This window comes from Rhamphochromis sp. 'chilingali' (genome assembly GCF_963969265.1).
Source record: "Rhamphochromis sp. 'chilingali' genome assembly, chromosome: 11".
NCBI lineage: Eukaryota > Metazoa > Chordata > Actinopteri > Cichliformes > Cichlidae > Rhamphochromis > Rhamphochromis sp. 'chilingali'.
Window position 1 is genome coordinate 7,754,987 of NC_137938.1, and position 27,831 is coordinate 7,782,817.

The 27,831-nt window shown below is 40.7% G+C and overlaps 1 protein-coding gene across 3 annotated transcripts in view; it reads right to left on the reverse strand.

Annotated features, from left to right (window-relative positions):
• Positions 1–27,831, reverse strand: part of vps13b (vacuolar protein sorting 13 homolog B) — a 302,426-nt gene that overhangs the window by 175,377 nt on the left and 99,218 nt on the right. For all 3 annotated transcript variants that reach the window (XM_080895821.1, XM_080895823.1, XM_080895822.1), the window contains exons 20-21: positions 4,725–4,834; positions 2,627–2,759 (exon numbers count right to left, since the gene is read on the reverse strand). In XM_080895821.1, the coding sequence (XP_080751947.1) occupies positions 2,627–2,759; positions 4,725–4,834 (243 nt within the window). The remainder of the gene's footprint in view (positions 1–2,626; positions 2,760–4,724; positions 4,835–27,831) is intronic.

A 27,831-nucleotide genomic window follows, 5' to 3' on the forward strand; every position in this document is an offset into this window, starting at 1 on the left:
AAGATGCTTCTTTATGGAAAAGCCATTAGTCTAGTTTGCAAAAAACATGGACCAGAGGGGAAATCAGGAGGAAACGGCGGCATGACCTTTCAGCTGTGAGCTCTTTAAACAAGCTAGGAGACAAACCTCATGGCCTTTGTTTAAACTCTGAAATGTCAAAGGAGCATTTTTTTCTATCTAAACACTTGACATGGGAGAAAGTTAGACACATCTAAAGCTTTTTGCAGCTACAGAGATGACTTCACCCAAAACAGAGACTTATCACTCCTGCTGGGAAAACGTTTCCCAGGGACTTAAAAAAAGAAAGAAAGAAAGAAAGAAAGAAAAACGTTGAACGACCTGCTTATTTCCCCTGACTCATCACTGTGATGCTTTAGTAGAAAATCTTACAGTGTTTAAAGGAGCCTAAACACAGTGAGAGTCAACAAAGTACAGACTATAAAGAGTTTTTCATATTAATTAGGACGGACGGACGGACAGATAGATATTAGGGGTGCAACAATACTCATATTGATATTGAACCGTTCGATACAGTGCTTTTGGTTCGGTACGCATATGTATCGAACAATACAAATTTTTTTATTTCTTTTATCAACTTTTCTTCTGACGATGCTGTCTGTGTTGAGCGATCAGTGGATCTGCGTTCGACTGATCCGCCTAGGCTGCACTGTCGAGTGCAGATCCACTGAACGCAGCGCAAGCTAGCAAGACAGAAGCTAAGCTCGTTGCAACATGGCAACTGCCTCAACGCTACCCGAAAGTGAACCTCCCCCACCCTCATTCAGATCTGGTCTTTGGAACTGTCTTGGTTTTCATGTGATGTATGACCCTGATGGTAAGTGCGTCATGGACAAAAGTAAAACAGTATGTTGGATGTGCCACGCAATGCTCAATTGGTGGGAACTAGTGCGTTAGCGCAGTGAGCTTGTTAACGTGTTGACGCCGTCCAGCACCACGCACGGGGCAATCCGCGGTAACTTTGCCGCGTTATGGCGTTAACGTCATTTCAGATTAACGCTGACAGCACTAGTGGGAACACAATGAATATGACTGCACATTTACTCCGACATCATCCTAGTGCAAAGACAAGTGGAAGCAGACAAAAACAACAAGCACGCATGCTACAAACTTTACCCGAGTCATTAGCACATGATTCTCCTTATGGGGACCTGATATGTTTAATATGCTGCTGAGAATATAGCCCAGAAGAAGCATATAGTATAGCTTTTATTTTGGAAAGAGACATTTCTCTGTAATAAACTCTCTTTTCCAAAGATGAGGGATTTCTCGATCAGATTTATTTATTTTTTATTATTTTGTTGTTTCAGCAACATTAAATTTAAAAACTGTTCTTTTGAGTTAAAAAATATATTTAGAATTTTAATAAATGACGAATTAAAAAAGCCTGAACATTTTTTTGTATCGAAAAAAATATCGAACCGTGACACCAAAGTATCGAACCGAACCGTGAATTTTGTGTATCGTTGCACCCCAGATAGATAGATAGATAGTTAGTTAGTTAGTTAGTTAGTTAGTTAGTTAGTTAGTTAGTTAGTTAGTTAGTTAGTTAGTTAGTTAGTTAGTTAGTTAGTTAGTTAGTTAGTTAGTTAGTTAGTTAGTTAGTTACTGGGGTGGCACACTAAAAACAGAATTTCCAGTTTTATTATGCTGTTGTTAAATATGTGTTACTTGAAAAATGACAAAAAAGAAAAAGAAAATTATTATATCCCTAGTTAATTTCCTGCTATTAAGGTTGATATTACTGAAAATAGGTACATATGAAAACCAAATAAAATATTAAAATCAATAATAATATGTTTAGTTCATGTTTCAACTCATTGTAGGGTGTCTTCCTCTGTCTTGTGCTCATGTTAATATAAAATTATTTAAAAAATGATAAAAACACCACTGGTTCTATAATAAACCCAGTAGGCATTTTCAAGAAAAGATTCATATTCCTTTCTGTCTGTCCCATCTATGCATCTTTTACCAAAAGTTTCAGAGGTACCTGCTTAGGACAACAGCTTTATGGATAATGGAAGAATCATGCACACACCACACACACACTCACTCCTTGTGTGTGTGTGTGTGTGTGTGTGTGTGTGTGTGTGTGTGTGTGTGTGTGTGTGTGTGTGTGTGTAGACTTAAGGCATTCATTTGTGTGTACTGACAAATCCATGTACTCTGCAGACTTATGTATGTGCAGCAAATATGTTTTTTTCTGAAAAGGGGGTCCTGGAAAGTGGAAAACTGGCATAGAGGGAGGCTACACATAGCCAAGCCACTCATCTCTTCTGGGCATGAAGAGCCACAGTAGTACTACCAGAAGAGAAAAACAGAGGATGACATGTCTGGAGATGTGGTGTCCTGAGAAACGGGTTCACTCAGGTGTCAGCACATTGTAGCATGTTATGTAACAACATCGCAGCTTAAATTCAGTACATACAAACAACATTACTACTATTAATATACCAATGAGAAACAGCTAAATTAAAACACTGAATTTAGTGACATGTGGCATAGCCTGTTTCCGTTACGTGCATGACTTAAAATCATGTATGATATGCATTTGCCAGTGCAATCATTCATTATATAAAAAAGCACATACTAGAATTGGTAAACCTACCTGTCACAGTCTTAGTTTTGACTGGGCTGCTGGCATAGTCTGAGGCCTGATTGGAAGATTGTTTGACCAGTGGTGTGCTCCCTACTGACACCTCGTCCTCTCTCCTCTTGGCCAAAGGAACTGCACCAGGATTCTGCAAGGACATCAAAGCATGAGCACCTATACGGCCATGGACAGGAAAATGCTGCGAATGTAAAGTACAAAGTTATTCACTTCTTGAAGGGAACAATTGAGACTGAGATTTAGTCAGATCTCAAGATCTCTGTTAATCAGGAGAAACAATAAATAATGCAACTAAAGACAGAGATACAGGCAGAGAGAGAAAAAGAAAAATGCAGTGGAACACAAAACCGGACTCCAAGACCAACAAGGACTAGTGACAGCTCCCTGCTTTTTTTAAGCAGTCTCCCATGCAGGCCAAACACACACGCTCACACACTGCTGTCAGTGAGATGACTGAAAGACAGAGGAGTGGAAGGTTGTTCTGAAATAAGGAAACCCCATTAGCATCGGCCAGCAATACCAGTCGGCTATGATGCAGCTGCACAAGGCCTCAGGCCAAACACGTACTGCAGCCTGTGTAAACATGCACGCACGCACGCACGCACGCACGCACACACACACACACACACACACAGAGCTGCTTTTCATTCCATATCTCTTCACTGTGTCTCAAAGACACCCCCCATGCGCCGCCTCCACTGTTAATGCTAATCATTTCTTCAATACTCTCATTTGTCCTCTCATCAGCCTTACTTCCACTTTGGCTTTCTCTATGAAGTCAAAAGTTCTACTCGCACACCTGTCACACAAAATGAACTTCCTTCTCTCTTTGTCCATAACTCAAAATGCCCCCCTGCTAGTCCTGATTTCCTTATTTTCCAGCATTTCCTGTCATCTCGACCCAAACCAGTCAGTGTCCTTTCCACTGCCCTTCACATGCTGTTGACTGGCCTTCAGATACAGGCCTTGTCTAATCCAGCAAGGCCTTGAGAAGTGGCCCTGACAGGCAGCTGAGGTAGACATTCACAGAAACACACACACACTGGCTGCAGCATGTCTACATAGACACACACCAGCCCATGTTGTGTATCCTTCACATTGGCTGTAGTTCAACTCATAACATGTGTTTACCCCCTTACAGTAACAACCTCTAGCACAGGGAGCCGGTGCAGTTAACTCCTGCTCTTTGTTGAATACAGACATACATCTTTCAAAAACTGCAAGGGGCATAAAACAGAGCAACTCAATGGGGGAAAAAATAGCATAATATATTCATTGACAATATATATTTATGTGGCTTTATGGGGTGAAGCTGTGCTATATCCCAGGCAATCACACCAAGAATGTCTATAAGTGTGCATGAAATGTGTGCACAGAACATTCAATGTCCATAACCATCACTACGACCCCTGTCAAATAAACAGAGAGAGACTGGATGGAAGACAGGGAGCAGAACACATGGAAAAAGGTAGCTGGGAAAGAGAAGGCAAGTCTGAAGGAGGAAGAACTACAGACTTCAGTTCACTTCAGTCGATTAACTAAACTAAGTGTGTGAGTGCCAGCAGTTTACAAATGCACATTACAAATGCCTGTATAAAGGTGGAGCTCCTTATGAGGATGGTAGTTTACTTACTTACTTTGGTTACAGTGACTGTAATCTGTGCAGAACTCAGATTACAATGGCACCAACTATGTATTTGTCCACCAAATGGACATAGAAATAACATTTCAAGATAAAGTAGAGCTACAAGTGGTGTTTGTAGCTGTTCACATTTTTGAGTAACAACCCCAATAATGCTCAGATTATGGCAGACAGATTCTATATCCTCTCCTGCCCAAGAATACCTCGGGAACCAACTCAAGGAGTTCCAAAACATTGCTGCTCTAATTATTTTATTATATCTTACTTAACTTTTATTTATACAGGTAGTCCAATTAAGATTCAATGTCTCATTTACAACAGAGACCTGTGTTTCCCAGCATTACTAGGCTGTGATCTTGTTGTGACTTCAGATAAGCAGCAGAAAATAGATGGCTAAACTGACATTAGGCCTGGAAGAGAAACTGACAGCCTGTCTGAGAAGAGATCAGGTACCTGTTGCTGTTGTCTGCTGCTCGCTCTGTGAGGTTGATACAAAAGCCATGTGCAGAAGATTGGGTCCACATTGATAGCTATTCCCTGGACACTGACCAGCAGGACTGCACCTGGAAAAAACACATACAGAATCAGAGTTTTAGTAATATAACACAGAAGACAAAGAAAATCAAACCAATGATAAATTGCTATGTTCCAAAAAAAATAAAATAAATGACAGCAAAGTATATCGTCTACATCTGTTTGCTTTTACAAAATGAAATCTGCTGGAGACCAGTTGTTTGACAGCACTCAAGCCATTTTTTGAAGATGTTTGACTTCAGCAATCAATATGACCTAGTCAACAGAATCCAGACTAATGTGGAGACTATGCGAACATGGACAAAGTTCTGATACTGCAAACTTCTGCAAAGTAAAAGGAATACTGATGTGCAATCAGTGTAAGAAAATATAATCAGCAAGGTAAAGTGGCTTGAAGTGAATCTTCTCACATTGAGTGTCAGGTTCCTCCACTGATGTACATAATACAGTCCAAATGAACTGCTGGTGGGTATCGAGCCCGCTTGCTGGAGTGCAGCGAGGAGGACAGTTTGTTTCAATTGCGCTGTTCAAAGTGGTATCAAGCTAAGCCAAGAATAACATTTTCTTTTGATAAATTTCTATGAAACTCAAGACTTTCTCTGGGTTTTGGTTTACTCTTAAATAATAATCTTTACCAACAATAAGCGGACCCTGAGGTAATGCATTAGGATCCTATCAATAATGATTCCCATGCCGGCAGGATTAGCATAAGGTCTCTGGCGTGCCGTGAAACGTCCCAGCATGACGATGGGAGGATGTTTCAGCTCTAGAAGGACTTTCAGCAGTTTAAGAGAGCTTTGGACAAGACCCGAGTCTTCTGTTTCAGGCCCTGAGGCAAGGTTGCGTGTTTGTGAGTGTGTGTGTGTGTGTATGTTTATATTTCACCTCCAACAAAGCTTGATTACCTGCTGCTTTGCCTAACATTTTAGTGTCTCCAAAGCATGAACAAAGCTGAATTAGAACCACCCATTCCCCAGCATTTGTGTGCTCACACACACACACACACACACACACACACACACACACACACACACGGACACATTTTTGTTACACTAACTTTAAAGCTTGGCAGAAACAACTCCCTCTTCCATTATTCCTGTGAACAATACAAATAAAACTGTTCTAATTTGCTGCACTTTTACAACATTTAGTGATTTATAGCCTGTGAACTTGTGTATGTGTGCGTGTGTTTGCAGTGCAAAGTAAAAGTGCATGAGAGCAATGTGAAATGTCTTTGTGTTCATACTGTCAAATATGTGGCCGTGTGTGTATGCAAGGTGTGAAAGCTTTAAAACGTACATCCACAATATAGTATTTTATAGTGTATGCACAAGTCAATACTAGGCTTTGTGTGTATAATTATTATTCACTGGGTGCAATTTTATTCCTCAACCATGATTTATTACTAGTATACAATCCTTTCTGGGCAAAGGGGAAACATTCTCCTTGGATAAAGTCAAACTGACTCAGAGTTCTTCCTCTATTGCTTCATCTATGCATCCATCTTCCATCAACTCCATCCCAGTGTTTTCACTGTTTCCTCACCCACCTCTCTCCCCCTCCTGATGAGGAATCATAACCTCAGTCCTGTGGCTTGAACTTCTATACCACACTGTGGCTTCTTAATAGGCTCTGGCTGTGGCTGTAGTTCTGGGGCCCAACTTCAAGTGGTTTTGCTGCAGCTCAGAACAGCATGAGCTGTATAGGACCCAGAAGGCTGGGAGCGAGATGAATAGTGAAGATGTACTTAAGACCCTAAATCATGGTCTATAAGATGGACTAGCACATTTAGCTGAAATCATTCATGACTGCATACGTCATCTAACACAGCAAATTAATTATGTTTGTAACATTAAAAGGATAAATTTAAAAAAAGACTGCACCCATAGATTCATTTTAAAGCGATCACTTGACACAACTGAATTTTCATAAAAATGCCTGTGAGCCAGAGGAACCAGGATTTCACCCAATGCCAGATTCAGTAGAAAAAGCAGAAATAAACACAAATAAGTTTTCATTACTTATCAGATGAACTCAGTTGTCAGCTCCAGTTTTCCAGTTTGGCTGCTTAAATACCTGCTGTGAATTCCACAGCGTTTTCAGTGTTACGTCAGCAGCTGTAATCTTACTGTGGCTGTGCGTGATGTCTGCTTGGCATCTGTTCAGGACAGCCATGACCATGTCCATACATCACAGCACCACTCAAAAACCTCTCTTTTTAAGACTAACAGAGCAAACAATACTTCCCCCCCACCTGCTAGTTTGATGGTGACACAGAAGTAAAATATGTGTTGACCTTGCTGCTGAGGCTTTGAAGACCAAGGCTTTACAATACACACGGTGTTCTTGTTTCATCATTGTGTTGACATAACTACCAGAGAGTGGCACCTTCTTTGAAGCATGCAGGACCATGAAACGGCCCGGGGTGCTTAGAGGGTGACCTCGGCAGCAGGCTAACTGTTGTTTTTCTCCACTCTAACAGGGTGGCATAAGGGTAATTACAAAAAGTGATGACAATGATTACAAAGGTGTTTTTCTTACTTCCCAAATGAATCTTCAAGAAAACACCTCAAAACTCCTCAGTGGCCTAGATTCTGAAAATACATACAACCGCAAAATGTACACGCAGACGTCTGTGAAGACACACTTACCTTGACTAAACCACAGTGGGCCTATTAATGTCAAAAGTGTTTTTTTTCTTCAGTGGCTTAAGACCAGTTGAGTTAAAAGTCAGCATAAGGTTGTTGGTGTTGTCTTACTGCTGCCTAGCATCAGGCCTCACACAGCCTGAAGCTACATTTAAGTAGCCCTGACTGAGAGAAGGCCTTTAATGTTTAAGCCCCATCTATGTTCTTGTCAGTCTGTATTTATGGATCTAAAATCCCACTAAACCTTCAGCCACGCATTTTTACATCTTCATAGTTTTTTTTTTTTTTAATCAGTCCACATAGTTTATACATTGACTTCTCTGAATATAAAATCTGCTTTTGTTCAGTCACTGCAACCATGAAATTTAATCAACAGGGAGTGGTTAGGTCAGTGCAAGTTCAAAACCAAGTCCCACAATGGAGACCAAAGCCCTGATTGGGGGTTGCAGAGGGCACAGCCTCTCAACTACAGGGCAATGACCCCCAACATCAGAGTAACAGACAGGCAAGGTGGGAGGTGCTCTCCAATCACCCCCCCAGGTAGACAGTGGGGGGAGGATTCATGTCTCAGCCAGCTAATCGCCCCCTCAGAATCACTTCATTGTTGGACGGGAGGCAGTGCAGGGACCCTGCGTCCAGCTTCTCCAACAGAAAATAAATAAATATAGCCCAGCCCGCATCAGCCAGATGACTTCTGACAGGTTTGGTTAATTTCGAAGCCAAGTAGCAAAACAAAACATTACGCCAGCGTGCGGGGCCTACACTGCCTTTAATTGCTTTTCCGATGAGCTCATGACTCGAAGGTGTCCTGGAGTGAGCCGTGCAGTCCGACAGGTGTTCTACTGGTGTGTGTGTCAGAGAGAGAGAAAAAGAGAGTTGGAGCTGCTGACACCAATGAAAAGGGACTCAGCTGTGTGTGGGTGGGTGCAAGGAACACTGTTTGCAACATGTGATTGTGTGTGCCTCCTTATGAACACAAGTGTTTCTGTTTGGATCCATTTCAAACGAGCTGTCCAACAGTGAACATCCCCTGTAACCACACACTATTTAGCTCTCTCACACACACGGACTTTTCTGCAGTTCCCCTGCTGAGCTCCGACCCAGCAGCCCAGGGCAATGCCGCCACAGGAGCCCAGGGGCTCAGGAAGGACACAGGCAAGTTTGACTGGAAACAGACCTTGCTCTACGGAAAGCCTGCTCTCACTCTGCGCCAATTCAGCCCGGGACTGGAAGGTGGTATATACAGTATGTGCGTGTGCGTGCGTGCTTTTAATAGAATATATAAGGCTACAACCCTAAGTGGCCCAATTGCAGTAGCTTGTAGCTGACAGGCTAGACCCACCTCGTAAAGGTTGACTATAGCTGTGGGTACAGTAACGGTAATAGGGAGGAAGAAACTTGTAAAGTGACTAAGCCAGCAAGAAAATCAGGAGAAGTCAGAAAGAAAAAGGTGAACAGAGGCAGAAATAAGTCTTAAAAATGAACTAAAAGAAAGACGCACATTCAAAGGAATCAAAAGACAGAAAAAGGGAGACTGAATAGATACTGAGATGCAGAACATCAGCAGAATAATGAAAACGTGTAGGTGATAAAAGAGTAAAATGTAAAGAAGCTAGTTTCCTAATCTTTATGATAAGTGAGTGTCTCAGTGAGAGTCGGTCAGTGTGCCTACTCGTTATTCAGTATGATTTATGGAATCACTGAAGTGCGTCTCCATACAAGCAAAGTTCTGTAAACTGGATGTAAGATATACATATAAGTCAGGATAAGAAGTAAAAAGTTTATGTACAAAACTACTGATTCGCTATAGAATTGAAAACTCTAATATGCAGACATTTATAAAATGCATATGTGTCTCTCAACAAGTACGTGAATAATCATGCAGTCATGTAGTGAGTACAGGGCTCATTCAGAGAGAGAGGTCAATCCCCGTTCCCACCAGAGGCTCCTTCTATCCCATCCACTGTGTTTTGGTGAGTCATTGTTTTTAGTTATAAACCCAACATTTCTCAGGCCAGCTGGTTTGTTCCAGAAAACGGAGCATGCTGTAGCTCTGTTGTCAGGACACTTCTGGGTGGTGCCTCAGTCAACAGTAGCACACTGTCCCTGTGCATGCATGTGTATGCTTCAGTGTTAACATGCATACATTTTATTTGCATCTAGACACAAAAGAGTAATTTCTAATTGTTCTTCAGAGTCAGGAGGATCTGAAGCAAATAAAGGTGCATTTCAACAAGTGAACGCAAGTGCATGTAAACTGTGATCAAGGCCACCACTCGTTTTTTTTATCTACAATTTAGAAAGATCTTCTGTTGGGTGCCTTAAATATAAAACAGACCACACAGTAAACAGCTGACATTTGCACATCTATAGGGCATGTTGTAGATCAGCATGATATGGTGTAGAGGTCAGATGAGGGGGTTGAAGCAAGAGAAAAACAGCAGCTCTGTAAAGCTCCAGATGTTGATAAGAAGCTCTATAGTCATACATTTCCCACTTCTACTCGACTCCTAGCCTTCATAAATCCACTTCAATGTGTTGAAAAGACAACCAGACACAGCACAATTGGTGCCTATATCACTAGTGAAACCTAACCAGCCCTGATTTGGAGTATTCCAGCTGTTGTCTCTTTTCCTGGTCTCTCTCACCAATAGAAAATACTTATAGTCACGACCAAATGTGACCTGGCCCTTGTCAGCAAGATAGCTAGCTTTCTTAATGAGAGACAAAACAGACTTGGTCCTGATTGCATTAATGTATCATTACCATATCCATCATGGACATACAGTGCACTGTGTGAACTCTAAATGAGCCCCAGTATAATGTAAGGGGAACAGGAGAGACACTTCTGAGCTCATTAAAATAAACAGACTTCTGCTTCTGCTGCTGCTTTCCCACAGAAAGCCTGAGTTTTGCATACTTACCTTGAAAAGTCCTTATCACTGCTATCATTTAGTTGGCTCATGGGCTTTCTCTGCAGTTCAAGCCGAGTTCTTTCAGTTTGTCATGAGGAATGGGGGAGTAAAGCATGTTAATGTCTGCCATTAGGTGGGGTTGCTTCCAACTATTTTATATGAATTACACTAACAAATTGAAAAGGCTATTTGCAAATGGCAAAATGTTAAGTTTACGTGAAATTGCAATTATGTTATACTCTCGAGGCTAATAATGTCCATAAAAAGGAAGCATATTGCCAAGTAATGATGTAGGCCAGTCTTCATACAAATAGTAACAACCCGGGGGGAAAAAAATTGGAAACAGCCTCCATGTCAAAAACACAGCAACTCCTAATGATGCTCACAAATCAAAGTAAGCGTGAAGCTGAAAGCAATATGTAACACAGAGCAGAAGAACTAAATAGCTTGTATATGTACAACAAACAGCAACAACAAGAAAGTCATTTCCCAAGGAATGTGCAGGTCACCTTCAGTCCACCATCTATCCTATGGGTGTGGGTGTGTGCGTGTATGTATCAGTTATCTGGCAGTGGGATGGCCTTTTTGTCTCTCTGTACAGAAACTGACCCACTTTATAATCCAACTATGTTTTGGATTTGGAACAAACATCCAGATGACACTCAGCCCCATCTTCTCCAGTTATTCCCCTTCAGCTCACTTCACAGCTCTCAGCCTTCTTAAGAGCATGCAGAAAATAAGGGACAAAATGTTGCCTTTACTACTTTCAAGCCTTTCCAACTCTCTGCAGCTTAGTTTCCCCCAGTCTCTCAGCTTGGCCTCTTGTCAGTTCAGTAGACTAAGTAATGATCTCAGTGACAGATCAAAGTCTTCTGCCTAAGATCTGCGTCGCTTGGGAAGCTGGGAATGCTGCTTTTCAGAAACTGAGATTAGCACAGTAATATGTAGACGATCTTCTGTATGTTGGTATGGCTGTCATCCACTCAGCTAGTCTGAATATTTCTGTCAAGCAATTTGTCTATTTACTCCATGAATGAAATTTAGTGCCTTTGAAATACTCTTTCATTTTGGCAGCACTTGAGGTGATAAGAGTCACTGATGAGACATTTTTACATTACACTCCTTAGAGAATAATAAGAGAACGCAGCAAGCATTAAAAAGTGTTTTCCATGGATGCTCAGTTGGTTACTGCTCATGTTGCTACTGTATTCCAAAGAAATCTGTACAGCTGCTGCCAGAAATTGTTGGGGGGTTGGAGGATTTCTTCCTGGTAAATTGTACAAAATACAACGTAAAATCCTTTAGCACACAGAGAGAAAACTGGGATTTTCTTTAGTGGAGACAAATAAGTTCACTCAAGTCAATTATATGACTATTAATTTACTAAACATGTGTTTTTACAGAGAACAAATCAGCATGTTTGCCAGTGGATCGGGGCTTTACAACAAGCAGTTAAAGTTAGTCTCAGTTCTTCTTCACAGCTGCCAAGCAATCAGTGTAACACTTTGTGTTAAAATTATGAAATTGATAATTTATCACTTATTCTGAATACAGTCTTTATATGAAAATATGTGCTTTTAACTTATCATCATTCACTTTTATCTACTTGGAATCAGTGACATAAAAGATGTATACTCAAGTGTGTTTTGCTCTGTTCTTAACCCCAGTGCTTCCCATTAGTCCAATCTTATACTTTCACTCCACACCTACAGCTGAATGATGAATACAAAAGCTGGATAGAGGAATATAAAGAGAAACACGGGGATTGGAGAGTTGTTTATACAGAACAGTTAATATCTCTTAACCCCTTCTTCACTCTCTTTCATTAGTTTCATCTTCTGCTCCTCTTAGTTCCCCATCTGACTATCCACCCCATCCTCTTCTTGCTTGCCACAGTAGATTGAAGATTACTACTCTTAAAGACATAGTCTTAAGTGGTTGCACATTTGAACCATTTAGCAATTTGGTCTAATGGTTTCAGGATGAGCTATTTTTGCTGCTATGCAGGGTTGAATGGATAGGGGGATGAATGGGTGTACAGTATATTGAAATGCTAGTTCTGATTGGCTGCATTTCCTTATCCAGGAGGGGGTCACTGCAGTGTCAACGCTATGAGGGATGAGCTCAAGCAGAGATACGATGATTGCAACTGAACAATTAGAAGCGAGCAGATGTTGAAAAATATTCCAAGACACGACATTAAAGTGAAGAAAAATTCTATACGGCTGTTTTAGACACATGATGATGTTTTCGAACAGTAAGCTTGTGGCTAATGTGGTATACTGGGAATCTTTTTGGTTGATTATGACAGACATACTGACTAATATTCTCTCACTGGCATATAAGGTAAACCCCAAACCTTCACCCTTGCATGAAAAGACATCTAGATGACAGTAAAGACATGTAGTTTTGAGTGCGTGTTTCCTGGAGCATCAGAGAAATCACCTTTGGCCTGTTATTAGCCACTGCTGAATGAAGCCATGATTTGAACACTCAGCACCAACAGGAAAGTAAAGGCCAAGTGTGTGTTTTGTTGTTGGAGGATGTCACTCCTGTCTGCACACACACACACTGATGAAAAAGAAGAAGTGTTTATACCCACCAGAGCCCTATTAAATACAGTCAGACATCACACATGCAGACAGGCATGTACTTTTGCACACATGCATAAATAAAGGATGCTTAAGCCACCTGCGACACAGGACTTCCAAACTACAATCAGCTGCCCTACATTAACAAACCATGGCACAAAAGCAGCGATGAATCAGCTACTCTAAACACATTTGAAATGCTCTTCAGATCAGCTTCTTGCAGACCAGTGGGAAAATAGGGAGGGCAGAAAGATTGGGGGGGGGGGGGGGGGGGTAGCAATGAAGAAGATGAGGGTGAGAAAAGGGGACAAAGAAAGGAGATGGTGGGAGTGAAATGACAAAGGGAGGGAACTCAGATGAAATAACTGAGACAAGTCTTTAAAGGTAAAAAAGTAGCAGCAGCAATTGCAAAATAGGCTGCTTTTATCCTTCAGCCTCAAAGCTGCAAAGGACACAGACACCTTCTGAGTTGAAAGGACACATACTCAATTTGACTAAGATCCTGGTTTATGTCTATGAACACATAACCATGCTATGGTGACAACTCATTTCCCTTGTTCTATTTGTTTTTCAGCTGATAAAAACAGAAGGGATAAAATACTCTCTCTGGCCATGAGTTATCCTCCTTTTGTCTTATTTCACTGTGTGCATAGATTCAACAAGGTGCTGGAAATATTCCTCAGAGATTTTGGTCCATATTAATATGATAGCGTCACACAGTTGCTGCAGATTTGGCACCTGCACATCCGTGATTCAAATCTCCCCGTTCTACCCAAAGATTCTGTGCTGGCTTGCGACCTGATGATTTTTGGATCATTTAAGTATTGTGAAATGATTTGTTATCTTGCAGGAAGCAACCATGAAAAGATGAGGACACTGTGGTCAGGAAGGCATGGACATGGTGAGCAAGAGTACTCAGGTGGGAATGGGGCGCTTAAACAATGCTCACTTGGTACTAATAAAGGGCCCAAAGTGTCCAAAGAAAATATCCCTCAACCCATCACACCAGCAGCAGCAGCAGCCTGAACTGTTGATAAAAGGCAGGATGACTCCATGCTTTCACGCTGGTTATGCCAAACTCTGATCCTACCATCTGGGATGTTGCAGGAGAAATCCAGACTCCTCATACAGGCAATATTGTTTTATCAAATCTTCAAATTTTTCAATTTGTTGAGCATGTGGAAAATATAGTTTATAATGTTATCTTCTGCTGCTCTAGGTTTGATATGTTGTGCATTCAGCGATGCTCTTCTGCATACCTCATGCAGTAGAACATAAGGCCATTTCAGTTTTTATCAGCACAAACCATTTTCATCCAAAGAACTGATGTTCACTGCATAGTTTCTCTTTTTTAGACCCCTCCCTAGAGACAACTGCATGAGAAAATTCCAGTTTCAGACGTTTCTGAAATACTCAGATCATTTATTATAACATTAATGTTAAAATAACTGTGATAATACAACAAGAAAACTACCTCTAAGCCACAGCTGTTCAGTATTACATGCTATGATAGCATTAGCTAAAGCAAACTTAATATAGACCAAGATTTGGATTATTTGGATAGAATCCACACCACAAATTTACTGCTCACACCAAGATTGCCAAGAAAATAGGTTGTGATATATTTTCTTGTGATACCATGTTATTGCGCAATTCACACCTTCATAAATCTTGTGGCCTTACATCAACCTGCTCTTTTCCAGATACAGTTGCAAGCCTGATAAGCTAACGAAAACAACTTTACCCCCAACTTCAACATGCCAGTGTACCCAGGGCCTGCATTTATAATAAAACGTATCATTTATATATAAATTGTTCCTATTCACACAGCCTTCACTTGTATAATTTATGCAAACTGACCAGGACTCACTTAGCTTTTTTTAAACTTCTGTGCTGTTAGTTTAGTAGACATCCAGGGGGAGGGGGTCATACCTGAGGGAGTAACAATTTTACATTTCAAGTTCAGAGTTCAAGATGTCTACTATTATTAGAAACCCTATGAATATGGTGGCTCAACTTTTGATTATGAGCCAGAGGAGGTTGATGGGAGCTAATGTCTAGTGGCTATTAGTGTCGGGAACGAGTCCTTTTATCTGCAGGTCTTGTATATGCTGTGAAGGGAAGAGAGCAGTGCCGGGGCTGGCTGTGTTTACTGCCTGTTTATCTAATGGGCATGTGGGGGGCTGGAAGGCCATGAGAGGTCAAACCACACACAGCGAGAGGAGCCTGGGACCCCCAGAGGACCACTCAAAGTGATGAGATTATACAACTACTGCTTGGTCTATGACTACTGCTGCACACACACATTTGTAGTAACAGTCTGGCTGACACACGCACACTTGACTCAGAGTGATGATAGTTTATTACTACTGTGTTGAGACTAAGAGCCCCAGGGGCAGGAAGATGAGTTGAGGGTTCCTGTGGACCTAAAGGCCCCCAAGGCAAAGTGAGGAAAGCACTGCTCTGAGGGGGCCAAGTATGTATACAATATTTTTGCTTTATATCACACACACATTATAGTGCACTGAAACACATGCATAACTTACAGCACATATTCACATACCAGCTGTGCAGGACCAGATGCATTATTTAATCATATGAAAACCACAAATTCAAACACACAGGGGAAAAAATAATGTGTTTACTGTGTAAAATTCAGAAAGCAGTAACCTTAATCACCAGCATCAGACTACAAGTTTAACGCTGCACTGTAAGTAAATATATGAGGGAAGTTTCTTCCATAGCAGCTTGTTATACTACTGCCACCTGCGTGATCTCAATCTTTAGTACCGGCACTTGTACAGAGGACTGCTTTGTCCTTACAAAGGGAAAAAGAGAGTTGGGGATAGTTAGAAAGTCGCTAGCAACCAGCAAATCAAAGGCAAGCAGTCTGGTTTGTTTTCTCACGGTACAGGGGCTGAGTGGAAAAAAAATTACAAAAAAACGGCTAGATAAAATAAACCTTTAATTTGACTGAAATTGGAGGCAACAAGCACTGCTGTAAGAAAAGGCTGTGAAGTGTGATTTCTTGCGGTTTGGGTTAATCCTGATTGAGGAGCCCCTGAGTTGAAATGTCAGCAATATGAGACTAAAACAAAAATAATTACATCCAAGGTTAATGAACACAACTGCCTGAGGCAGTAGAACGAAATGAGAGGGGGCAGTGAGAGAGAAAAAGAGAAGGTTTACGAGGAGAAAAAAAGATTGAGAGTACGCTAAAGAAGAAGTTTAAATTTGCTCTCATTTCACAAAGAGAAAGGGTCAAAAACATCTTGTAGAACAATAAATTGTAAATGATCGACCTGGTATTGTGATACAGGACCATCCATCCCAGACTGTACTCTGTCCAGGGTGCCGTTACCTGTCGAGGTTAACGAATTGTATGGCTAAAAGGCGAACCATAAAGTTTGGCAACGGCATACCTTCCTTTTAATCTACTGTCATGCTGTGCAAGGTCATACCATCTCTCTTTCATCCTGCTTTCATCTTTACTGTTATGTCTACACATTCTATCTAAGCTGTGTGGGGAGCTGCCCATTACAATAACAGTGGTCGATGGTGCTAGAAGGCACCTGCACCTTGTACTGCTAAACCTTGTCTGTGTGCATACTCTGTATGTGAACGTGAAATAGGACATTAGTGTTGGATGGTGGGCATGCAAGTGTACATTTTTGGTATCTCAACAGTATGTAACATTCATTCATATTCATTTATTGTCATAAGCAAGTATTGTTTACACACACACACGGCCAGCAGAGTGTGTGTGCACCTTAGGACACTCACTCACTCGCCCTTTTTGTCTCACCCTGGACAGCTGGCTGCCCAGTGCACAGCTGCTGGAGGGGATGAGTCCAGGCAGAGAGCCTCAGAGGATAAAAACACAATCCACATCAAAGGAGTTCCACTGGTTGAACATGATTATCAACCGTTATCCCCTGAGTCTACAAGTCCTCCCTCAACTCCAAGCATCACTCACATAGGATGGGAAGTGAGGGGAGATTTGCTAACTACAAGCTGACCACAAACTGATATTACTCATGTCTTCCTTTACTCTTCTGACTACTTCTCTTTGTTCTGCACTTCTTTAAAGACTTTTACTATAAACAGGAAAACACAGACAGATAGCAGGAGCCTCACAACAATCTCATCCTATTTATACTATCTATGCATTAATGGCAAGTTCATGCTATACTTTTAATGACTTGAAGTATTGTTTTGGTGAGGCTTAGATGATGTACAACGGCCACAGACAAATTACAGCATCCAATCTTTTTGCCATGGGGAATACACAACATACATTGAGTTTCCAGCTGACCGCTGAGAGAAGTCAGCAGTTAATGTCAATTTCGAGATTTCATATTTTGATAAAATTAAAATCAGCTTAGGTTGCAAATGATTCAAATTCAGTTTTTGGTGTAAAGAAAATTCTTCCAAAAACAAGTCAAGATGCAGATGAATTGATGAATATGATGATGACTCTGAGATAAATGTCAGATTTACTATTACAATATAATCTGTGGGTGTAGTACCTAAAGTTTTAAAAGGGTCTAGCAGTGGGAGCAAGTCATTAGTTTCATGTTTCCACTTCTTTGCTTCTTTTTGTTTTTTGCTGCACAAAGACTTTAGTATGGAAAATGTGTGAAAGAGGGTACTAGGATTTTACTCGTCAGCATCATGGAAATGTTGTGGATGCTGATGTCACACAAGAGAAGAGATGGTTAAAAAAACTGACACAGGTCAGCTACTTTTCAATTAAATTAAATTAGATTCACCTTCAATTATATAGTGCCAAATTACAACAACAATCAAGTCAAGGTGCTTTAGATTGTAAGGTAAAGAACATATAATAACACAAAAATTTGCTTATATTGCAATAGTGCTAAAACAATGCCAAATGCAGCCTTCACTTTTGCTAATTGTGATATAAAGCAGAAAAAAATAATTGCAGTGATGTTTGACTGCCAGTAATCATACATTCACCTGCAGGCAGGCTCTATAACCTCAGGTAGCTTAGGAGTTATTGTGAAATAATAATTATGAAAGACCATGCTGATTTCCAGGAAGTACTCTAACCCTCTTTCCACTTCATGTATTTGCAGGTGGTCTCAATGCCAGAATAACTTTTCTTTCTTTCTTTTTTTGCAGTATGTCATTTTGGAATGACTTTGATTCATTTTGTTTTCTTTAAAACAAGTAACTGTGTTATAAATTAAGAGCATTATGTTACATTAAACAGTCTTTGCAATCCTGTTCTCATTCGCTGGCAACTTATCTACCTAACCCTCCCCAGAAGCGAGGGGAAACATTATCTGAGTGTTAAGACTGTCTTACTTTCACTGTAAGAAGACGGGCTAATATGAATCTGGTGATGATGTGCTTTTGGGAATCCCACCCCTGAGCTGGGTGCAGCTAGTCAACTCTTTGAGCTCCAGAGGAGCGGAGTAATAAAGACCAGACAACAGGCTCAAATGAACTGATCTCTCTTTCAAAGCCCAAGGGATGGTCAACAAGGGTCCTCAGTGCATTACCTAACTTTAAAAGATTCTGTTCAACTTTTGTTTTGGTTGCTGTGAGGTCAGGACGCTGAAACAATGTTAGATCAAACAGAAGATACTGTTGCAAAATAGGAGCTTTGCTGAAGCAAAGCATGCGAGACATGAACCTTACCCTCATGATGTCACATACCTGGCTCAAGCTCCGAGTCAGGAACAATGAGGAACACAAACTATAATCATAATTTACACAAGCATTGCAAAATGCATAACATTTTTTTCAGACAGGGCTTTAGAGTTAATATAAAAGCCATATTTACCTAGTACGTCCTAAAATAGTGGATTTGATTTATGGTTTCATTTTGTGGAGCTTCTTTCTCAGCTTTAAACTCATTTTTCGAAATATCATTCCAGATTACTCGAGTAACTACATGTAGTCAGTAGTATTACATGTAGTTTTAAATGCTGTATCCTTTATCAGGAACATGCTTGGCAGTTACTGAACACATCTACTTTATGTATCTTGTTGGAGGGGTAAAATATCACTTACACTACACCAGACATTAGGTATCACCACACATGGACACGCAACACTCCAGAATGTAGTGGAATAAAAAATATGCAGTCAATGCTGTGGATAATGGACCTGACGTCAGGCAGCCCTATAAACCCAGCTCAGGTGCAGGTTTATTTTTCTTGGACTTATCAGACAAGTCATGAAATAAGAATCTCACTGACAGACTCACAGCTAAACAATAAATCGCTACTCTCACTTTCAAAAACGTTAACTAGAATTGCTATTTAAATAAACCCTGGCATCTCCTCAGGCACGCAGGCTATCGTGCCATGTGACAGATCTCTCTGCCTCACACTACGGACCATACCAGTGTATGTGAGGACCAGCGCATTGTTGGACTTCTGCTGGGGTACAGAACATCTGGACAGGGCACGAGTGGTGCTCATTCACTGTGAATAAAAAACCTTTTCTTAAACACATTTAAATGTTTACTCATTCGCTGCTGAGTCATAACCAACGGGCATTATGAGGCTAAGAGTCGGCATTACAGAACTGATTACTTATGTGCCTTTGGGTATAATGAGCTAAACATTTTCAAAAATGCTTCATTACATTATATTACACAGCTGCATACACCCAGTTATAATGTGAGGTCTGGCAATGGCGTGTTCTTGGTAGACAGACTTATATACTGTGTATGCCTTAAAGTTCCATGGATGCCCACAGATTAAAACGCAAAAGCTTATATAAATGCTGATAAATAAAGATAAATGCTGGTACAGATGTACATTTTTAAATGTGAAAAGATCACACACGCAGCTAACTTTGATCACATCTCCAGATAAACTTTTCATGTTTAGGGTTTTCAGATGCAAAGCCTGCCCTCACCTCTGTCCAGCCCTCTTAGGTTTCTTCTCATTCCAACCCATCATAAAGTTAGGGAGTGTGGACATAATCTGTGAAACTGCTGGCTCACCCCAATATGACCTGCTTCAAATACTTTAGTTCATCTGATTACATCTATTGCTGTCAACCACAAAGGAGCTGTGACAGGGGCACGCACATAACACATTATGTATCTTGCAAGGTAATGTGCAACTGTGGTAAAAGGGTACCGAACAACAAACAATTCTCAAATTGCCAGTCAACCTTTACTTCATGCCATTCATTCAAAAGACAAGCAAAGTAAACAACACTTCTCTGCTGGGTGGCTCTCCTCCTCTACACCACAAAATACAAAGTCCACTGAGAACTTGCACTTACAGCCACCACACCTTTGTGCTGAGCTGAACCAGATGATGTAGCCTGGACACCAATAGGGCAGTCTCAGTCATTCTAGATTCATTTCTTGTCTTGCCTAACCTTCAAGTCTTGAGGATTCTTTGGGAAGTGTTGGGGTAAAACTGCTTTCACACCGGGTGCAGTGTGCAGCCCAGTCGCCACTTGGTTTAGCATATCGTACAGGGAAGCCACAAAGGAAACCACAAAGTCTAAAGCAAAAAGAGGACTTAAAAACCTTTAGTGAGATTTTAGAGAAACTCCAAAGCTTTAAAAAGATTCATAGAGACATAGAAACATATGACAATTTTAAGCAAAGTTATATTGCTCACCTACAACGAGTTGAACAACGTGAATGAAGCAGGTTAATTGCAAGAGCCTGATAAAAACTCAAACTTGCTCTATGATTCAGTGAATTTATACAGTTCATACACTCAATAACTTTTGAACTTGGATGTCATTATACAAGAAAACTCCTAAGCTGTGCTGCACGTTTCTTGCTACAACAACATATTGAAAATATTATGTGACAATGAGTGCGAGGACTCCTTAAGAAAAAAGTCCATTTACTCAGTTCAATCAAAAACCTTAGGACAAAAGCTGAATTTAACATCTTGTTTCTAATGATATAAAAGACTAATATAAATTACAGTTGGGCAAAAAAGAAAGTTGTTTTTTTTTTAAATTTACATTAAAAAGTTAACTAACATTTAAATGACGTTTCGCCTGAGAAGCAGTTTGGAGTTCAAAAAGTTCAATTTCTGTACCAGACTTTCAAGTCATGTCTGGTTCAGATTTCATAAAATACTACAGTAATATCACTTTGAACTCTAGCCAGTGATCTCAAGTAGTGATAATTTCACTGAGGAATATTTATGATTATTAAAAAAAAAACATGGCTTTGTAAATAAAACAAGACCAAACTTATGAAAGAGATGCTCGAAGCTATTAAATTAACTTAATGTGGACACTGTTTCAAAATTTATTGTGAAAGAACAAGTGAACAAGTAACCTTACAGCAAAAATAATTTTATGAAATAAAAGTTGTACAAACGCCTCAGTTGACAAGAAACAAAAACTGTTATATTTATTCAAAAGTCAAAGATCCTAGCGAGAACTGTTGACAACACCTGCAACATTGGCTAATGTACTTTTTGCTAAAATCATATTACAAACGGGTGACAGAGTAAGAAAAGGTATTAGGCCAACTAAAAGCGCCACAAACATTGCCATTATTATTTCAGACTCAATAATATTCACTCATAATTATTATTGTTCTCTCCACTTCATAAGCATATACCACTCTATCATTCTCTATTTTTTTGCCATCAGACATCTGGTCTCCCCCCCTCCCAACCCCACATCTCCACCACCACTACTGCTGAGGTTTATTTGACTAGAAAATTACCCTACTCGTGTTTAACAAATCTCCAATATTGTCATCACCAAATATTTATTTGTAGAGGAGAAGAATTCTGAATGGCTACATTCCTTCTGCTTTGTGCATTTACACATTTTTGCATGAGCATGCAGCCAGCCACACACACACAAATATACACAGCAAACACAAGATATGTTTGAGTGCGTTTCCACGTAGCACGTTTATAAGGTGCCGTATGGTTTCAGTGAAAGTCACACATAATGTCAGACATAATCATGCAAAGGTTATCTGCATGATTGTGTCTACTACCTCTTGTTTAAACTACTGCAAAGTTAGAGGTGTGAGCCAAAGTAATATCCACAATAATATGAGGACCAAAGGTTTGCTAGCTTGCACTGGATTGGAATGAGATGAGATTGGTTTTGTGCACTTAATGCATCAGTGATTTTCATGTTATGCCTGAATAACACAGCTTTTTGTATGTAAATTATTATCAATTTTTTTTTTGACATTACCAGTAATTTGGTCTTCTTGCCTACTTATTTGTCAGCATTTTCTCTTTATATCAAAAACATTTCATTGCAATGACTATTTGATTACCCTTAAAATAATTTTACGGGTTTTAAAGAAATTATTTAATTACCCATAAGTAAGTCTTTATTAAACCCCTTAACGCTTCACAGACTTGCCTATGTTATCCACACTTGGCCCCATTAAATACCACTTCAGCTTTATTTTAATCAGGCTGAACAGTTGGCCTCAAGACATTCAACTCGCTGACTGTAGCGTACCATCAAACTGACAGTGGGGAGCTCTCAAGCGAGACAAAACACCACAAGGGGGCAGTGATGTAACAAGGACGTGGAAAAGGTCAGAAAGAGTTTCTCATGAACAACAGTGAGAGCAGGGAGAGCAGAACAGGGAACACGGGGGGTGATAACTGAAGGGAAAGGAATAAAGTTTGGGTCGGAGAGATGAATGAGGGAAAAAAGAAACGGCAAGAGCAAAGTCAAGTTATCAAATAAGAAAAAAAAAAGAAAAGAAAGATGAAGGAGAAAAAAATATGAAGAATGGACAAAGTACAAAGGACCTCTATGGCATATATACAAATATTAAGACAGGAGGAAATAACACATAAGATTAAGGCCACGGAGTGACAAACAAAAGCAAGCTGCTCAAAAAAGAGAAAAACGGTCAAAGACGTCCCTGATATCAATCACACGTAAGCTAAAAATGCTTGGGATTCATTTACACACTCGTTTAAATACTACACACATGACTTTTCCACTTTTTAACAAACACTTCAGTTCAGGAAACTAAACTAGAAAAAAAAAAACCTTTATCTGGACAGTTTACTAAATATATCTGTCTGCCACCACTCTTTGAATAGTGATGCAGATAAACACAGATGTGAAACACACTCAAATGAGAACTATTGGCCTCCCAGAGAGCTGCCCCACTAAAACCACAGATCCCAGAGGGAGGCGCTCCGGTATCTTTTAAGTGACCCATTCTTTAAACTTACTTGGAGATATTTTTACTAAAGAAGATATTTGTCAGGAAATCACTGCAGAACAAGACTTCTGGGCTATTGCTTTCCACACAATCGTTGGTTTGACCTGCCGACGACAACATTTCGTCTGTGGTTAACTCACAGTTGTGTAGATTTGTTTGGTTAGTTGCCCCCTTAGCACTTCATTTACCACTGTACATAAAAAGACAACAAATAACAAGACTGAGTCAGAGCATATACTTTGCTAACAGGACACATGAAATCTAATTACACATTTCATAGTAACAATATCATTTACTTTTACATCACACATTTTGGATCATATTCCCATTTTATGTGTGTACAATAATCTTCCAGCACATATGTACACACGCTGGCCCGCCTGTCTGCCCATACTGAACTCCACAGTCTCTGCCTCATACTCATACTGGCTATGGGAGCTTGCAGAGGGCAAGTCACAAGGATGAAGAGCCTGATGACCAATGTAACACATGTGGCAATGCAAAAACACACACAAACATGAAAGTCTAGTATTTCTGAAGAACTCGCAACCAAAATGCAGCCAATTTGAACTAAACTCACACTCACCCCACCCAGTGCTGTGTCATTCTGACAAAGCATGGCCAATAAACAGTTCAGTATAGTACAGTCACGCAAACACACAAAAGTGTAAAAATCTTTGGACGAAAAAAAAAAGCGCGTTAGAGCTTGTCTATACCCTCACACAGTAATTGGTTTTTCTGTGACATTTTTGTGTGTTCACCTCAAAAGCTGCTAGTAATTACTCACATGGATTAAACTGGAGACCACAAACGGCCGTGATGCTGCGCTGTTTTCAAGTTCCAAGTGGTGTTTATTAAGCTGATGTTTCAGGACCAAATGTTCACTGTCCATAAAGTGTAGAATTTTAACTCTGTGACGGTCTGCTGCAGTGGTTTCACATTAGTCATCTTTCTGTGATCTCTGTTTATCATTTGTATACAGAGCTCAGAGTAACGTTTAGCATGATTCATAATAAATCACACAACAGGTTTGTCATAATTCACTCTGGATCTATTTAAAGGATTCAGGATCAGTTACGGTATTTGGTCCATATTCACCAAGTAAATCTGAAACTCACTGCTGGACTTTTGACACAGATGGACCTGCTACAGATGAGCCTAGAAGAAGGTTTAAATATGTAGTATGCAATGAAGCAGTGGTAATGGAGCGAGACTATCTAACCACTGTCTGTCCGACAACCGTCTCCAGCACCCCACTGCTCCTTCCCTCCCCTGGCAAGGATGACCCCGTGTTCACACCAAGATAAGTGCAGGGGGACTCATCCATGCCTCTGAAATGCCCCTCTACATCTCTGACACCCCAGTAGCTCTCTGTCAGACTACTTTGTGTCCACAGGTTCATCCTACCACCTATTGTGAAGGCACCAGCTCAGTGGATCTGTTGATTGTCAGGATAAGGCATCTTCTTTTTAACAAGGTCATTTCACCCCAAATCCCTAGATTACATTAGATTACATTAAATTACACTGGATTTAGGTAAGAAGACAGATTATGGAAGCCTTAAAATTCTGAAATGAGAGACCACCTAAGAACTAATGGGCACCATGTAATGTACGGAGACCAAATATGAATCTCATTTTGAAATAGTGTCTTTCTTGAACACTGGCTTAGTCTTTCTGGCTGTTTTGGTTTCCCTTTGGCTGCAGAGGAAGCTCCAGTGAAGGTTTGTGATAGCAGAAAAGCACTGGTGGCTGATAAGAGAGGTGTGAACAGCAGTGTAAGCAAGCCATCGCAGGGGGTTGGAATGATTGACCGTCAGAGGTTAGAGGGTTACAAGACAAGAGAAGTGGACATAACAGAACTGTGCCGTGCCAGAAATGAGCTGAATTGCATGTGCAGTGGATCAACTGTTACTGTTACGAAAAGAGCATTGCAAAAATTAGCATACTTAAAGACAATACGGTAGCCCACATCAATGATTTCTACACATATAAAGTTGCCAGTCACAGCTGGATATACTGAATATAGAATGAAGGAGTTTATTATTCAACAAAAGCACATCCACCAATCACAAACAGCACACTTGGTATACAGTTTTATAACTAGATAGAGCTTTTTTATGGCTGGGATAGGTGTAGTACATTCACTAAAGTACTAAAAGACTACGATCGAAAAACATGTCTAGGGCCTGATGCAACACTTCATGCAATTCTACTTAATCAAAAATCCACCATGTGACTTGATAAGGTCCCTTTGCTGAACCTCCCCCATCTGCTACTTATCACACTGCCCCCCCCAACACACACACACACACAGACACACACACATGCACACACACAGACAAAATGTGGACTGGTATGACCTCTGACACTTTAATCAACGGGCATTAAAGAGACTCTTAAACAAAACTGACGCACTGCACAGATTGGACTGACAGGGCGACTGGCTGGCTGGCTTAGAGGCTAAGTGGGATCCAGAAGCAGCGGCTCTGAAAGATCGTTGCCAACACTTTGGAGATTGCAGAGGTGGTGGGAGAGTGTTGGCCATTACAGGGTTTACAGATTAGCCTGGTTTATTAGTTCACTATAAGGATCTTCCACCCTTTAAGGTTTGTCACACGTCACTTTCCTGCCTTGTCCGTTTAGGCCCTGTCTAATAAAGGCAGGGTCTCTGTCAGTCAGACGCAGATGGAGGAGAAAGGGTGAGAGTGATTTAATGATCCTGTAATGTTGGAGAACATAACAAAGCCGCCAAAGCTCTATAACAAAAAACATCACAAATCTGTACACCCACTTGCGTAAGAAAAAACACAGAGACACACTCACCAAAGCACAATGGTTGTGCAGATTTTCACCACAGCGCTCAGTATTTGCACATGTCCACGCAGATAAAAGACTTTTCCTTTTGAATTTTAATGATTTGTAACAAGCGGTAAAGTGACAGCATGTGAAAAATATGCAAAGTGCACCAGGAGGACAATGGTGCAGTCACAAAGCATGGCAATTAATCAGAGGGAAAATGAGAATTAGATCAATGTGTTGATATAGCTAGAATAAAGGAGAAAAAGTCTATAACTTATTCTGAAAGAGGGTAATATTTCTGATTCATGTTAGAGCGTAATAGTGACCAAGCCTCGGGTCAACTAACGGTTAGGCCACCTAAGGGATTTACAACAAATCCACAAGAAGTTACCTTTCTCTTAAAATCTTGAAACGGTGCTGCTTTTCTGAAAATAAAAATAGCAAATAAGTTTTGTCCCCAGATACAGGCCAGGGAAAAAACACCCCCATCCACCTTTTGTGTCAAATCTCTGCTATAAAACAATGCCATCCTCACAAATACATTGTTTCTTTGAGGGCTTTTGATTTCAAATTGCTGGATGAAGTGTTGAATTTGTACTGTAGTGTGTTAGGGTTCGGCTTTGAAGTAACAAATCTTAAAAATATTAGCTAAAATGAAATGCATGTTATGAGTTGTTTTTATGTCATGTACAGTCAGTTGCTAAATATGTGTTTTTTACCTCCACATTACAAGCTGTGACAACATTAATGCTCCGCTGATCACAGACCCTCTGTTAGTATGTATAGATGCATTTATAATGGTGCTCTCCCCCCTTAAAACAAAGACCAGCTAACACAGATTCAAACAATCTAGCTGGTCTCTGTCGAGAGATCGTGCTCAGGAACTAGTTTATTTATCAAGCAACATTTGAAATAAAGGCTCTCCTCTTATAAAAGCCTGCTTTGCATAAAGGAGGAGGTCACCCAATCTCTATTTGAAGAAATGCCCAGAACTTGAAACTGTATAAATCACCGAGAGCCCTTCTCATAATATCAGGGGACTTCAATCATGCCTCACTGGACTCCACACTGCCCACCTTCACCCAGTATGTGACCTGCCCAACCAGAGTCAATAAAACACTGGACTTACTGTATGCCAATGCAGAAGAGGCATACAGTTCATCACCTCTCCCTCCCCTGGGCAGATCTGATCACAACCTGGTGCACCTTGTCCCTGTGTATGAGCCCTTAGTGCGCAGGGAGCCACCAGCCACCCGCACAGTACAGAGATGGTCAGAGGAGAGCGAGGAGGCTCTTAAGGATTGTTTTGAGTCGACTGTGTGGGAGGTGATTTGTGATGACCACGGTGAGGACATCGACAGCCTTACTACATGCATTACTGACTATATAAACTTCTGTGTGGATAACACTGTACCTACCAGGACTGTACGGTGTTTCTCCAACAACAAACCTTGGATTACCCCAGAAATTAAAACCGTCCTCAAGCAGAAGAGGAGGGCCTTCAAATCCAGAGACAAAGAGGAGTTGAAAAGGGTGCAGAGAGAGCTGAGGGGACTGATAAGGAATGGGAAGGAGAGCTACAGGCAGAAGATGGAGAACCAGCTTCAACAAAACAACGTTGGTGAAGTCTGGAGAGGCCTCAGAACCATCTCGGGCCACAAACAGCAGAACTCTCTGCCTGGGAGGGATGTGAGATGGGCAAATGAACGGAATCATTTCTTCAACAGATTTGACTCAGCCATGAGGCAGTCTGCAACATCGGCTGCAGACTCACCCATCCCCACTGCTGCTGTTCCACCTCAGACACTTCACACCTCCTCTATTCACCCTGCTCACTCCTCCCCACCCCCAACAACAGCATCCAATACACACTCAACACAAGGCTCCA